General features: G+C 55.1%; 2 protein-coding genes across 4 annotated transcripts; both read left to right on the top strand.

Moving 5' to 3' along the window:
* Window positions 1-30: 30 nt before the first annotated feature.
* CCR10 (C-C motif chemokine receptor 10) lies at window positions 31-1803 on the top strand (the record flags this gene model as incomplete). Its single annotated transcript, XM_080922269.1, has 2 exons — window positions 31-54; window positions 739-1803. The coding sequence occupies 2 exons, from the start codon at window positions 31-33 to the stop codon at window positions 1801-1803; spliced, it is 1089 nt and encodes a 362-aa protein (XP_080778395.1).
* Window positions 1804-4057: 2254 nt separating this feature from the next.
* PLEKHH3 (pleckstrin homology, MyTH4 and FERM domain containing H3) lies at window positions 4058-12665 on the top strand. 3 transcript variants are annotated; one of them, XR_013975206.1, is made up of 13 exons: window positions 4058-4706; window positions 6718-6773; window positions 7117-7196; window positions 7289-7480; window positions 7566-7723; window positions 7831-7951; window positions 8718-9024; window positions 9691-9898; window positions 10189-10325; window positions 10588-10720; window positions 10906-11339; window positions 11676-11867; window positions 12316-12454. XR_013975206.1 is itself a non-coding variant. In XM_080924174.1 (13 exons), the coding sequence occupies exons 1-13, from the start codon at window positions 4545-4547 to the stop codon at window positions 12490-12492; spliced, it is 2373 nt and encodes a 790-aa protein (XP_080780300.1). In that variant the 5' UTR covers window positions 4058-4544; the 3' UTR covers window positions 12493-12665. The 3 variants fall into 3 exon arrangements, 2 of the variants coding, with proteins under 2 accessions (XP_080780300.1, XP_080780299.1); XM_080924174.1 differs by having other exon boundaries at window positions 10189-10316; window positions 10906-11364; window positions 12316-12665; XM_080924173.1 differs by having other exon boundaries at window positions 10906-11364; window positions 12316-12665.
* The last annotated feature ends 895 nt before the right edge of the window (window positions 12666-13560 follow it).

Raw genomic sequence — 13560 nt, 5'->3', positions numbered from 1 at the left:
GCTGTACCTCAGAAACCATTGTAGCCCGAGATGGGGACCAAGCCCGCAGAACAGGTGGGAGTTGGGGCAGGGGTGTGGGAGGAGGGTTGCAGAGAGGGTGGGGAAGGGGAAAGGAATGGGATTTCCCGCCTGACGGCAGACCTCTAACATCCAGCACCTGTGCAGGAGCCTGTAAACCCCACGTAAGACCCCTTCGGTGTGAGTGTTTTCGATATGTCTGAGCTCCAACCGTAGGGCAGCGAGGAAAGAAGGGAAAGGAGACAGAAGCCCTGTAGCCTAAGCTTAAAGTCTAGGGTCCGGGACTGAAGCACAGAGTCCTGCATCTGACCTGCCTTCCAGGAGAGGGCACTGCAAAGCGAACAGAAGCGCTAAGATTTATTAATAATTCAAAGGCTTGGTCTAGGGCGACTGTTCTGTTGTTTGTTATCCTGCATGGTTTCAACCGAGCTCGCTGCTAACCTTGCCAGGTGGGCTGAATAGGACTTCTACGCTGGGTTAGAACACATTTAGTAAGTGGCGTCCAGAAAGAGCCAGCGGCTGCTCAAAGTCACCCAGGAAGTTGGAAGCAGAGCTAGGAAAACTGCAAGAGTGGCTTAACTGACTGTTAAAGGCACACCAGCAAGAATCTGGAGAGAGAGTCTTCTGGTGTTGAGGCTTCAAACAAAGAACGAGTATGTGAGAGGGAGGAGTGTAGGAATATGTCTTACACGGCCCCTCTTCTCATTTTGATGTCACCAGGTCTCCTGGGGACCTTACTCTGAGTATGATGAAGAGGCTTATTCAGCTGGGCCGCTGCCGGAGGTCTGTAACAAAGGTGACATCCAGGCTTTTACTCGGGCCTTCCAACCCAGTGTCTCCCTCACGGTGGCTGTGCTGGGTCTGGCAGGCAACGGCCTAGTCTTGGCCACCCATCTGGCAGCCCGACGAACTACCCGGTCTCCCACCTCCGTTCACCTGCTCCAGTTGGCCCTGGCTGACCTCTTATTGGCCCTGACCTTGCCTTTTGCTGCCGCAGGGGCTCTTCAGGGCTGGAATTTAGGCAGTACCACCTGCCGTGCTATCTCGGGACTCTACTCGGCCTCCTTCCACGCTGGCTTCCTCTTCCTAGCGTGCATCAGCGCCGACCGCTATGTGGCCATCACACGAGCTCTCCCAGCCGGGCAGCGGCCGTCTACGCCTAGCCGTGCCCACTTGGTCTCAGTCTTCGTGTGGCTGTTGTCGCTGCTTCTGGCTCTACCTGCTCTCCTTTTCAGCTGGGACCGGCCACGGGAAGGCCAACGACGCTGTCGGCTCCTCTTTCCCGAAAGCCTCACGCAGACTGTGAAAGGGGCAAGTGGGGTGGCGGAGGTGGTCCTCGGCTTCGCGCTGCCTCTGGGAGTCATGGCAGCCTGTTATGCGCTCCTGGGCCGCACGCTTCTGGCCGCCAGGGGGCCAGAGCGGCGGCGTGCACTGCGCGTCGTGGTGGCCTTGGTGGTGGCCTTTGTAGTGCTACAGTTGCCCTACAGCCTCGCCCTGCTGCTGGATACAGCTGATCTACTGGCAGCCCGTGAGCGGAGCTGTTCCTTCAGCAAGCGCAAGGATTTAGCTCTGATGGTCACCAGCAGCTTGACACTGGTTCGCTGCAGCCTCAACCCGGTGCTTTATGCATTTTTGGGCCTGCGTTTCCGCCAGGACCTGCGGAGGCTGCTACAGGGCGGAGGATGCAGCCCGAAGCCCAACCCTCGTGGCCGCTGCCCGCGCCGACTCCGCCTTTCTTCCTGCTCCGCTCCTACTGAGACCCACAGTCTCTCTTGGGATAACTAATTAGGGCTACAATTCTGGGGGGGGGGGCGCTAAAGAAACAACCCCAGGGAGGGTAACAGAAAGTAGGGGGACGTTGGGAAAGACTTTAGGATTTAAAGGGATTGCCTCTGTGCTTAATTAAACGGATCCAATGCAAATGAGATGAAACCCAACTACTGTTACTATTTTTGAATTACCAGCTTTGGAAACGAGTTGCAGCAGGGCCAAGACAGTGGGTTACACCCCCACGCCCCTGCTTGGGTCTGAGTAGGAGGTGTGAGGGGACGGGGTTGCTGAGTCGGCTCAAGCTTTGAGTACTGACACGCCCTCTGCTTCACTCAGTCTCTGCCAACTGAGGTGAGGTGGGAAAGTTGCCAGGTGAGGAGGGGCGGGGTTTCTCCTTGCGAGTCACTGTAAGAAAGGGCTTTCTAACAACCCCAGTGCTATCCAGTAATGGCTGCTTTAGCAAGTGCCTAGCTCCCAGTATGCGAAATGTGCGGGGTGATGCTGTTTGTGCGTGGGTCTATAGGGGTGGGAGGCAAGAGATTCTAGGTTGGGGTGGTTTTGGATCCTTTCTAAAGTCCTGCTGTGGAAAGAAATACGCTAATTAAAAAGTTGAATTTGATGGTGTGTGACCGGATATAGTCCCATCCATTCCAGAAGTTGAGACAGGAGGATTAAGAGTAATAATACCCTGCCTAAGAAGGAAAGATGTTTCTGTTGAAAAATGTTGAAGTGGAGTTTTCCATCTAGCATTTAAAAACGAAACAAAACAAAACAACAACAAACAAACAAAAAAAAGAAAAAAAAAAAAAAAAACGGGAATTGCAGTTTGCAAATTTCCCAAGAGGAATTATTGGGCCTGAGCTCGGAGTGTGAGGCGCTTGCGTTGCTTATTTCCCCTGGAGATCAAGTCAAAGGAAATGCGCTGAGCTTGCCAGGAAAGGGGAGGCCTGGTATCAGACAGAACTCTCCAGCGGGCAAGTGTCTAGGATCTTGAAGAGGAAAGGAGGTTATAGTTGTAGAGTCTCTGGCTCTCGGAAATCTCCGCATACACCACTTTACTGCGAAAGTACCGTCAGGATGGTTCTAGAGATGGTGTATAAATTTCTGGTCTTTGCTTTTTGCACAATCACAAGTGCCAGGATTCAAACGAGACAATTCTTCCAGTTTAGTATCCGGTCAGCAAAGTCAGACCACCGCTCCAGTCTGGAGTCTAGGGGCAAAAAGGGCGTGGTGTACAGGTCCCTAGGGAGGCGTTGGCTTGAAGTCTGCACTTCGTCCAGTCTAGCCTAGCCCAGCCTTGGCTAGTCGTGCGTCCTAAAGCCTCAGGCGGTAGAGACTTAAAACTTTGGCCTCTGGGAGCCAGAAACGAGGAAAGGCTCGAAAACTGCGCAGACACCCCAAGAGGCGCACACTACCCACTGGAGCCCACCTGAAACCCTCCGCCCGTGACCGAGGGAATCGCCGCTGAGTCAGCAACCCGAGCTCGCACGCCCGGCAGTCTGGGCTGTAGCGCGGACCCCGCCCTGAACTCCTAGCACCCTTGTTAACCCCTTCTTATTCAGAAATGCAGCATGAGAGGCCTCTGACCTATCGATTTTCTGAGACCGCAGATTCCCTAAGCATGCCAAGCCACTCTTCCCATTCCAGTTCAATGCACTGTAAATTCGCTTTTATTTCAGATCTTTGTATGAGGCTTCCAAGAGCTCCTTTCGCAGCTTTTTCATCTCAGAAGTGGGGGTGGCTAAGAACTAAATCTGGACCCTTTTAACTCCAAGGATGGAGAGCTGCCTCTGCAGCTAAATCTCACACGCAGGTGTGGGATGCCTCGAAGATATTAAGGCTCTCTACTTTTGCAGGGACTCCAAGATGTAACAAGTAATCACAGGCCAGTAGCCCGGCTTCCTTCTAGCTTTATGCCCTTCCTTCTCCAGACCTTCGAAAAGGGTTTTTAATTTGCTGCTTGGTGAGCCAAGAGTTAAAACAAGAGCACGAAGGCGGGCCTACATGACGCCACAGACACCCTGCATCCGACCTCAAAAGCTCGGGCGTGGCTAACATCGCACCGCCCACTCCCTCCCCAGTTCCTCCCATTCCTCTCCACTGTCACTCAGCCAGAGACACATGATGCAACCCGCCGCGGTTTCAAGCTTGGGATTGGTCTCACTGGCCGGCGCCAGGAACAGTGATTGGGCAGAGGAGGCTGTGACGCAACTTAGGCCCTACCCTGTAAAGAAGGGAGGAGAGAAAGAAGAGGCAAGGCGGAGGGAAGGAGGGGGGTGAGAGGGAGGCGGGGTCTGGGAACTCTGCCCGTGCCCCCAGCGCGCCAGTCCCGGGGCTGCAGGGAGCGCAGCGCGCGCCGCCCGGGCCCCGGCCACCGGACGCCCTACCGGACACCACCCTCCTTGGAGCTTGGACAACCACCCGCCACGATCGCTGCACCAGGCACTGCTCCTACAGGACTGGACACTACAACGAACACTACTTCCCAGCTCCGGACATTGCTCCCTGCTCCCTTCCCCCGGCCCTGGACGCTAATCTCCCCCTCCTCTGCCCGGGCCCAAACATCTAGCCCTCAGCGGGTTCTGGTGATAGTTCTCTTGCACCTCAGCGCTGGACACTGCCTCCTTCCGGCCCCCTTCTTTCCTCTCGTCGCACCTCATCTCTACCCAGTTCGGGCCGGAGCACCTCCAGTTTCTCAGATTCCCTGCTGCTCCGGCAACGCTGCCTGCGCCCCCATTCTCAGGCTGCTCGCCCGGATGCCTCTCCCCGGGGGATTGTGGTGGCTTCTCTGCTGCCGCCGAGGCTTCACTCTTCTGCACCGGGACTACGGGGACGGCGAGCTTAGCGGGGACGGGGATGAAGACGAGGACGACGAGACCTTTGAGCTAAGGACCCCGAGTCCGGCGGGCGGCGGGAGGGTAAGTCTAGAGGATTTAGAACCGTGTTCAATCCTTCTCTCTACAACCGGCCGTCACGCCTGAGCCTGCTCTATACTCGGGCCAAACACGGTCCTCTTGGCCAACTGGAAATGTGGGGGAGATTCTTGTCTGAAGGCCAGAGCCCCGGGAGCTCCAGGGGCAAGTAGCTATTTGGGATGTGCCTGTGGGCCTTGCTCCGCACACAAGGCGCTGTCCACCTGCTGGGGGCCCTGAGGCAGAGGAGGCGTCACGCGTGGCCCGACCTGGCCCTGCCTCTCCCTTCCCTGCCCGGCCCGCGTCCCATCCCGTCTCCTTCCGCCTCCGCCAGAGCCAAGGAATGTGGCGAGGCCGGCTGGGCGGCTGGAACGCCTGGGTTCGCTCTGCTCACACAGTTAGTTCATGAGCACTGGGGCCAGATGCGGGAGCTCCCACCGCGGGATCCTGGGCGAGGGCAAAAAGACATCCTAGAATTGGGGTCTGCATCAGGGACCCCACAAAGAAAAAACTCGGGACGATGGCCCTTTGAGGACTTCTCATCCCGCCACTTAAGACAGAACTCTCTGCCTTCTCTGGTGAGGTTCCTGGGAAACCAGAGGGAATGGGTGAGGATCACTTGGTTGCTGATTTGTTTTTATGTATATAAATCAGATCTCCCTGGGAAAGAGACACTCGGGCACAATCGGTGTGTAAGACCTCCATCCTTCGAGAAGCCCTCTCTCATGCCTTACCCACCAGAGGCAACCAGACTTCTGTGTGCTGTGGTCAGGGTCCAGCTCCTATTCCCCATCACCACCCTGCTTAGGGGTCCCTGGCAAGCCCGGTGGCTCTATTCCTGGGTGGGGCGGGCTGCACCGCAGCCAGTGCAGGCGCCAGCACCTGGCGAGGCAGAGGGCAGATAAATATAGAGGGGGGGAGGAGGAGGAAAGCAGGGGACTGAGGAGATTAGGGGAGTTGGGGGGAGGATCAGTACCTGGTGGTAGCCCCCACTTCCCCTGCTCAGAACCTCCAGAGAAGAAGTGGGTAGGCTTCCAGGGAAAGAGTGGGACTTGGAAGTCCCCAGGCTTCCAGCATAGGCAGGATCTTTGTCAAATAGGCCATGGCCTCTCTCTTGCCCCACCTCCACCCCCTCCTAGGAGCTCAGGGACAGGTGTCTCTGGTCCTCCTCCCCCAACCCTCCTCCTGGCTTTAGCAGTCTGAGTGCAATGGGACCATGGCACAGTTCCTGTCTAGCTAGCTTGGCTCTGGGTTGGTTTCGACCAACTTCAGACCTAGGTTCCCTAGGAACAATTGAAGTTCCTAGGCTGGGTTTGTGTATAAGTAGGTCAAAATTCCAAACCACCCTTAGCCCGAAGAGCAGCCTCTTGCCCTCCTGAGCCCTAGTAAAAGTGTGTCACTTTCTTCAGTTGTCTGCAAAGTAACACACAAAGTTCTCGGAGAACATCTTCTGTAGAAGGGCCCCTCTTCCCTTCATTAGACCCTTTAACCACCCTTGCCCAGTCTTGGGTCCTGCACTTTCCCTGGGAGCCCATCTTCTCCTTCCCTGGAGGTTCTGAGCAAAGCAAAGAGGGTGAAGGAAAAAAAAAAAAATTGAAGAGGCTTCCATGGGTAGAAGGGACTTAATCACATCTTCAGTTCGAAAGATGGAGAAACTAAGCCCCAGAGATGGATGGGGACTTTCACAAGATATGGCAGTTGCTTAGTGGTTCAGCCTCTATCAGCAGAACCCAGGTCTCCTGACTCCCAGACCTGTTTCCCAGCCCACCCCATGGCTGCATTGTCAAAGGGCAGTGGCTATAAGTCTAGAGCTCGTGGCTCTTGGGCATTCTCTAGTGATCTACAGAGACTTGTATGTAGAAGGGACAATCCCAGAGTGGCTCTGGCTTTTCCTGCCCATTCACGGCCGGACTTCGGACACTCCTTCCTCAATCTGATGAGAGATGTGTTGGGCTCATGTGAAACCATTGGTGCTAGGGGTCAAAGCCTCTGAGTGTATTCCTGCTTATCTCCCTAGGGTTCCCTGGACGTTACACTGACTCAGCCAACAAGGAATGGGCCGATCTCAGACAGGTGAGATTCTACCCTGAGCCTCTTAGTTCGGATACCACAGCTAGTTCTCAGGACCCCTTCCTTGCCATCTTTCCTCCTCCAGTTGTGCAATAAGGGAGAGGCTTTGTGCTGCCGGACGCTGTGGTTTGGCTGGGGTCCCGGGGGGCGGTCCAGCCGGGGGCGCGGGGAGGAAGGGGGGTCCTAGTTATTTCTGGTGCAAGGTCAGAACGGCCCCATAGTTCCCACAGCCTGGAGGATGGGTGCCCAGCTTGGAAGCATGTACCCCTTGTAGTCTGGGGAACCCCTAATAAGGAGACAGAGTGGAGGCCCTTCAGCCTCGCCCAACTTTTCATCTCTGGTCCAGACTGCAGAGCTGGGAAGAGACCTGGAGCCTCATCCCAGACAAGGGACTTCCGGAGGACGACCCTGATGTCATTGTGAAAGGTGGGAACACCTGGGTCCCGTTTTTGGAGGCTCCCAAACACACCCCTCCTAGGAATAATGCCTTCCCTATCTCCCCCCTCCACAACCCCCAGGTTGGCTGTACCGGGAACCCCGTGGAGGAGGGGCACGGCCATGGTTGCTCCCACGCAGAGCCTGGTTTGTGCTCACCAGAGATTCCCTGGACCAGTTCAGCAGCAGCGGGAAGGGAGCAAGGCGCCTCGGAAGTCTGGTCCTCACAAGCCTGTGCTCAGTGACTGGGCCGGAGCGTAGGCCCAAGGAGACAGGTAAGACGTCTTGAGAATCTCCCTACCTTCCTGGCAGGAGCCCCAACAATCCCTGATTGTCCTCTGTGGCCTCTTTTTCCACCAGGTCTGTGGTCAGTCACTGTGTCTGGCCGGAAACACAGCATCCGCCTCTGCTCCCCACGCCAAGCAGAGGCAGAGCGCTGGGGGGTAGCACTGCGTGAGGTGATTGCCTCCAAGGCCCCACTGGAGACCCCTACCCAACTACTGCTCAGGGACATACAGGTAAGAGATTTCTCCAATAAGAACCAGGAGGGTTGTGGTCCTAGAAACTTTATGGGTTCATAAAAAATTCCCTTCCTCTATTAAGTGACCCTCTTCTTGACCTCTAGGAGAGCTGTGGGGACCCAGAAGCAGTGGCCCTCATCTACCGGAGAAACCCTATTCTGAGGCACACCAGTAGCGCCTTGTATGCCCCACTCTTGCCCCTGCCCTATGAAGTCAGTACCCCAGGTGAGTGAGTGAACCCTAGGTCAACTCTCCTTGATGGGATGGGGTAGACTTTGGGTAAGAACTGGATACCTGGAGGGAGCTTTACAGTCTTCGGGGTTCTAGCCATCTCCTGACTTCTCACAGAGTATGGTGAACCTGGAGGTAGTCTAGATTGGAGGCAGCAAAACCAGAACAGGATAAAAACTCTGCCTCCTTCCGACATCTACTCCTAAAGGTGTCATTCTGAACAATTCCTTCAGAAACATTTACACTTTCTTTCTTTCTTTTTTTTTTTTTTTTTTTTGTTATACTCTTAAGACCAGGACACATCACCTTTATAGGCAGTGGGAAAACCATCATTTGGGGGAATTGTGCTGGCCTCATCTAAAGGGACACTTCTCCCAGCAAAGGGAGTACTGACTGGCCCAAGTCATAAGGCTAGAGGAACCCTGGTTTTGGTTTCCAGAGCAGCTTTTTTCTTTTACTGGCTCACAGTGATGGCTCTGAGCACCCAGTTAAAGAATGTGAGAAGGGGTTCAATATATGGCCCCCAGTCTCTCTCTTTCTTAGTAGGAAAGGCTATGCAACTAGAAAGGGGTTCATGGGAGGCAAAGGTTGAGAGTTTGGGTCTGTGGACCATTGCTTTTCCTTTCACTAGTACCTCCTTTCCATGCAATCCCCTGTGCCCTTAAACCCCTCTGAACCTTCCTCTGGACCGTGCCTTCCTCCCAGGGCGCTGCTCTGTGTCCCCTCTCCAAACCGTCCCTCCACCCCGGCCCTCCCACAGGTCCAGGCTACGCACCCTTACGAGAGGAGGCAGTGAGGCTGTTCCTGGCACTGCAGGCGCTGGAGGGGGCGCGGCGCCCAGGGCCCCTGATGCAGGGTGTGCTCCAGACCTGCCGGGACCTGCCTGCACTCCAGGACGAACTTTTCCTGCAGCTGGCTAAGCAGACCTCTGGTCTTGCCGGTCCCCCTGGGCTCCCTGCTACTCAAGATCCTGCAACCCTGCGATACTGGCAGCTTCTTACTTGTATGAGCTGCACCTTTCGACCTGGGGGAGCTGTCCGAGGGCACCTCCTGGGGCATTTGGAAAGGTAAGAATGGAGGCCTCACCGGAAAAAAAGCTATAGGGCTGGGAGAATGGAGAGTCTAGATCCAAAGAAGGGACATGACATGCCTAAGAACTGGCCTGATGCTAATATATTCAGTACCTTCATGGGAATTACAAGATTGTATCTCACGTGTGACCAGATGAATCACAGGGCACTCCCTTTGGGGGAAAAACATAAGGATTTAAGGAAGCATAGTGATGTGGTTGGATTTCAGATTTTAATCACCCTAAGATCATAGAGCTAGAGGAAGTAGGCAGGGCAATTGAAGGAGAGCAGGCAGGAGACTTGGAAAATAATTCAGTTCCATGTAAAATGCCTGGACACATTAAGATTGTACATGAGTTATGAAGAGGAATCTGGATAGATGTAATGATTTTTTTTTTCCACGCTGGGCAGTCGTACCTGAACCTTCAAGCATGCTAAGCAGCTACTTGGTCATGTAAAATAAATTACAAAGACAGAGAGAGACGAGAGAGAGAGAGAGAGAGAGAGAGAGAGAGAGAGAGAGAGAGAGAGAGAGAGAGAGAGAGAAGAGAGAGGGAGGGAAGAAGGAGGAGGAGGGAGAGGGAAAGAGAGAGAGAGAGAGAGAGAGAGAGAGAGAGAGAGAGAGCCCTTGGAACACTGGTCCTTGAATTTCTTCTAATTCAGGACGGAGCAGGCACTCCCGGACTCGGAACTGGCAGAATATGCTCGCTTTATCCGGAAAGCTCTGGGCCGTACGCGGGGCCGAGAGCTGGTGCCTTCGCTAGCAGAGATTTCAGCACTGAGCAGAAGGCAAGCGCTATTGTGTACCGTACACTGTCCTGGAGCTGGAGAGTGTCCTGTGTCTATCGACTCCCACACTACAGCGGGAGAGGTGAGGTCAAAGAAAGAATCCCCCTGCCTCCACTTCTGAAACTCACCTTCCAGCCTTATTGATTTGTTTACCCGTGGTACTGGTGGTTGAACTCAGGGTCTCCAGTGCAGTATACACCCCTTTCTAGCTTCTCAGGCCCGGCTCTGGCATTGTTTGCCCCTAGTCTCAGGTTCGTTTCTTTGGAAAGCCAGCAAAAACTACGGGGCCCTCTTCAGTAGGATCAACTCTTTCCAGGATTCTGAAAAAGACTCCTGAGTGATCTGACTTTCATCTTCCTCCTTTCTTTCTAGGTGGCTCGAGAGTTGGTGGGTAGGCTAGGTTTGGCCAGGAGCCGGAACGCATTTGCTTTGTATGAGCAGCGAGGGGTCCAGGAGCGAGCCCTGGCTGGGGGGACCCTCGTGGCCGACGTGCTCACCAGGTTTGAGAAGTAAATGTCCAGCCCCAGCCCTGCGCTGTATTAGCCAATCCACTTAGCTTTTGTCTATCACTGAGCACGTTTATCTAGGTGTGCCTGTAGCTCGCTGAACTGCAGACAAGTCCTTACCCGCCGGTGGTGTGTAGTCTGATTTAAAAAGCTTGCCAGAGCCCCGCCCCCAAATGTATCTTGTCCCTGTCCCTTCCCCCCCTACTAGCCTTCATCCAAAGGGCCCTGCTTCCCTGTCTCAACGCATCTTTTTTCTCTTCTACAGTTTAACCTCAGAGGAAAGCGGACTGGAGGACTCGCCCGACTCCGGGTGGAGACTGTGTCTTCGTCTTCACGGACCTCTGCACCCAGAAGGGCTATCTCCAGAGGGTCACGAATTGCCTTTCCTCTTTGAGCAGGTGGGAATCTCCGGATTTCACGCCTCCAGACCGACCAAAGCTTGAACAACTCTTATTCCCAACCATCTTCATTTCATTATTGTGGCAACCACAATAGGTTGACTTTCCTCAAACCCAGACCTCCCCAGATTCCACACCCGGAGGTGTCTTTACAGCTTCTATACTGACACCCACGTCCCTTGCAGGCTCACGCGCTGCTGCTGCGCGGCCGGCCGCCCCCACCCGATGACACGCTGCGCGCCCTGGCGGCGCTGCGCCTGCAGAGTTTGCACCGGGACTTTTCCCCGAGGGGACCCCTGCCGCTCCTGGACCGTCTGCTGCCGCCCCCCGCCCCGCTGCGCGAACAACCTCCGCGCCCTACCCGGAGGCCACCGCCCTCCGCCGCCCTGCTGGCCGGGGCGCTCTGGAGTCCGGGCTTGGCCAAGAGACGGGCGGAGCGTGCTCGGCGCGTCGGGACCGGCCGCTCGACGGAAAGCACGGCCCAGGTGGGAGGAGGCGGAGGCAGCACGACGGCCGCGGTGCTGGGAGGCTGGAAGCGCCTGCGGGGCATGGGCCAAGCTGAGGCCATGGCTGCCTACCTGGCTCTGGCGGCGCAGTGTCCGGGGTTCGGCGCTGCTCGGTATGACGTTCTGGAGCTGAGCACGGTGAGGGGGAGAAGGGAGAAGGGGACTCTGGTGGTCCAAGATCCAACATCTTTATCCCAGAGCCACAGGCCTCCCTCTATACCCCCAGTAAGGGTCATTTCATTCGCCACATCTAGAATAGCTAACTGCCCATCTCAAACCCTTGGACTCTCAGGCTTTTGGGCTTGCACCTCCAGGTGCTTTTGGCCACTCTACACCTGTGCTGTCAATCAAGGGTCAAAGAAGCTTCCGGATCACAGCCATCTCCCTTACCAGAAATAAAGATGCAGCAGCTCCGCCTTCCGACCCTAATCCTGCCCATCTCTCTGCAGGAGCCTGGTGGAGGTGCTCCACAGAAGCTCTGCCTGGGTCTGGGAGCAAAGGCCATGTCGCTGTCCAGGCCTGGTGAGACCGAACCCATCCACAGTGTCAGCTATGGTCATGTGGCCGCCTGTCAGCTAATAGGCCCTCACACCTTAGCACTGAGGGTGGGTGACAGCCAGCTCCTCCTGCAGAGTCCCCAGGTGAGAACAGGGGTTGCTGAAGAGCAAACACTGGCATATATACAGCTGTAGCTACTAGGGTTCAGCTGTGGTCAGAAGCAAGCTTTGGCTTTCAAGGGATTTGGGGGGAGTCAAATGATAGACTAAGGCTAAGATAGTACAGAGTAACTGGACAGGAATCCACTGGAGAGCCTTGAAGCACTGGGTAAGTGGGGAGGGATTCTCACAAAGATGTGAGAATCTTAGGAAGGGGTGGGGAATCACAAAGGAGAGGGTCTAGGGTGAGGCTGGCACTGGAGCGGGGATGGGGGATGAGTGTGAAGGGAGAGAGGTGAAAGGGAAGAGAAGGTTGCCAGGCCCAGAGCATGCAGGAACCCACCTTGTGGAAGCTTGAGCCCTAGAGCTTAGGAAGAGGAAAGAAAAAGAGCCCAGTGGGCCCTGTTGCATACTGCCCTCTGCCCTCTATTAGATGGAAGAGATCATGGAGCTGGTGAATGCCTACTTGGCCAACCCCTCCCCTGAGAGGCCCTGCAGCAGCTCTGGTCCCCTAAGCCAAGACCTGCTGGACACCTCCCCTCCCAGCCAGCACCAAGTTCTGGAAAAGCCCCAGGGACAGTCTGGCTGCTTGAGGCAGCTGCAGGACTGAGCCAGCCAAGAGGCCAGGACTTTTCTTTTGCCTCCAGCCTGAGACGGGAGTGCTCGGAGATTGAAGGCAACTATGGACTCTGTTTGGCCCTGCAGGGACAGGGTACACCCACACCCGAGGGCAGCAATGGGTGTGGACAGTTTTCTAGTTTGTTTCTTAATTTATTTGTAGAAGAAAAAAAAATCGTTATTTACACAAAGCCTTCCTGTGGGAGTGTTGTCGGTGGGACAAGTTGGAGTTCCATGGCTTAGAACACCCCCCCTTCCAGGACACCCACACACTGGGTTTTTACCAGGCACTGAGGAGAATCTGGATACCACAGAGCCCCACCCTCCTTGACCTTCTGGATTTAACCTCCTCCTGGCCAGTGTGCCATCATAGGATGGTGGGTGGGGCGGGCAAGAAGGCAATACTGGAAGCTGGCAATTACTCACCCTCTGTTCGCCATTGAGTGGTATGAGGGTGGCCTCCTGTCATCCCTGGCCTGCAAGGGCTGTGAGTCATCAAGACAGGCACTACCCAGGTCCTCCCTTGGTGTTCAGTTCCTGGGCCCTATCTGGTCCATGTTTCATTGCCCCATGCTTTCAGAATGAAATGGGAGAGATGGCTGGGGCTGCATGCAGATGTAGAAACATGCCTCGTATGGTGGGCATGGGGCTACTCTTGAATTTTCTTGTCCTGTCAGGTTGGCAAAGTACTGTTAAGTTCCTAGAGATGCTGAGGGGCCTAGACAATGGGATCCCTATGCCTTAGCTATTCCAACTTGCTCAGAATACCATGGTCTCTTTGCCCCTAGGCCCAGTATCTCTTGAGTATAAATAAGAGGTCAAGGCAACATCATCCAGCTGGGAACAGGGACATAAGCACTGTGGTTACAACAGGTCAGAAACTTTCAGTAATCCCAAGAGAGGGACTGACCCCTAGGAAAAGGCTGGTTCGAGGTAAAACGTGAAACAGTTGAAAACACACTAAGACCTGGGCTAAGGAATAGAAGTTGGGTCAGGTGAAGACCAGCCTACTGTCATGTGCCTGGAGATGGAAGGTGTGCTCACTCGGCCCCCATGATCA

Source organism: Micromys minutus (assembly GCF_963924665.1).
Source record: "Micromys minutus genome assembly, chromosome: 10".
NCBI lineage: Eukaryota > Metazoa > Chordata > Mammalia > Rodentia > Muridae > Micromys > Micromys minutus.
The sequence above is the reverse complement of the archived record's forward strand: the minus strand, read 5'-3'. Positions and strand labels throughout refer to the sequence as shown.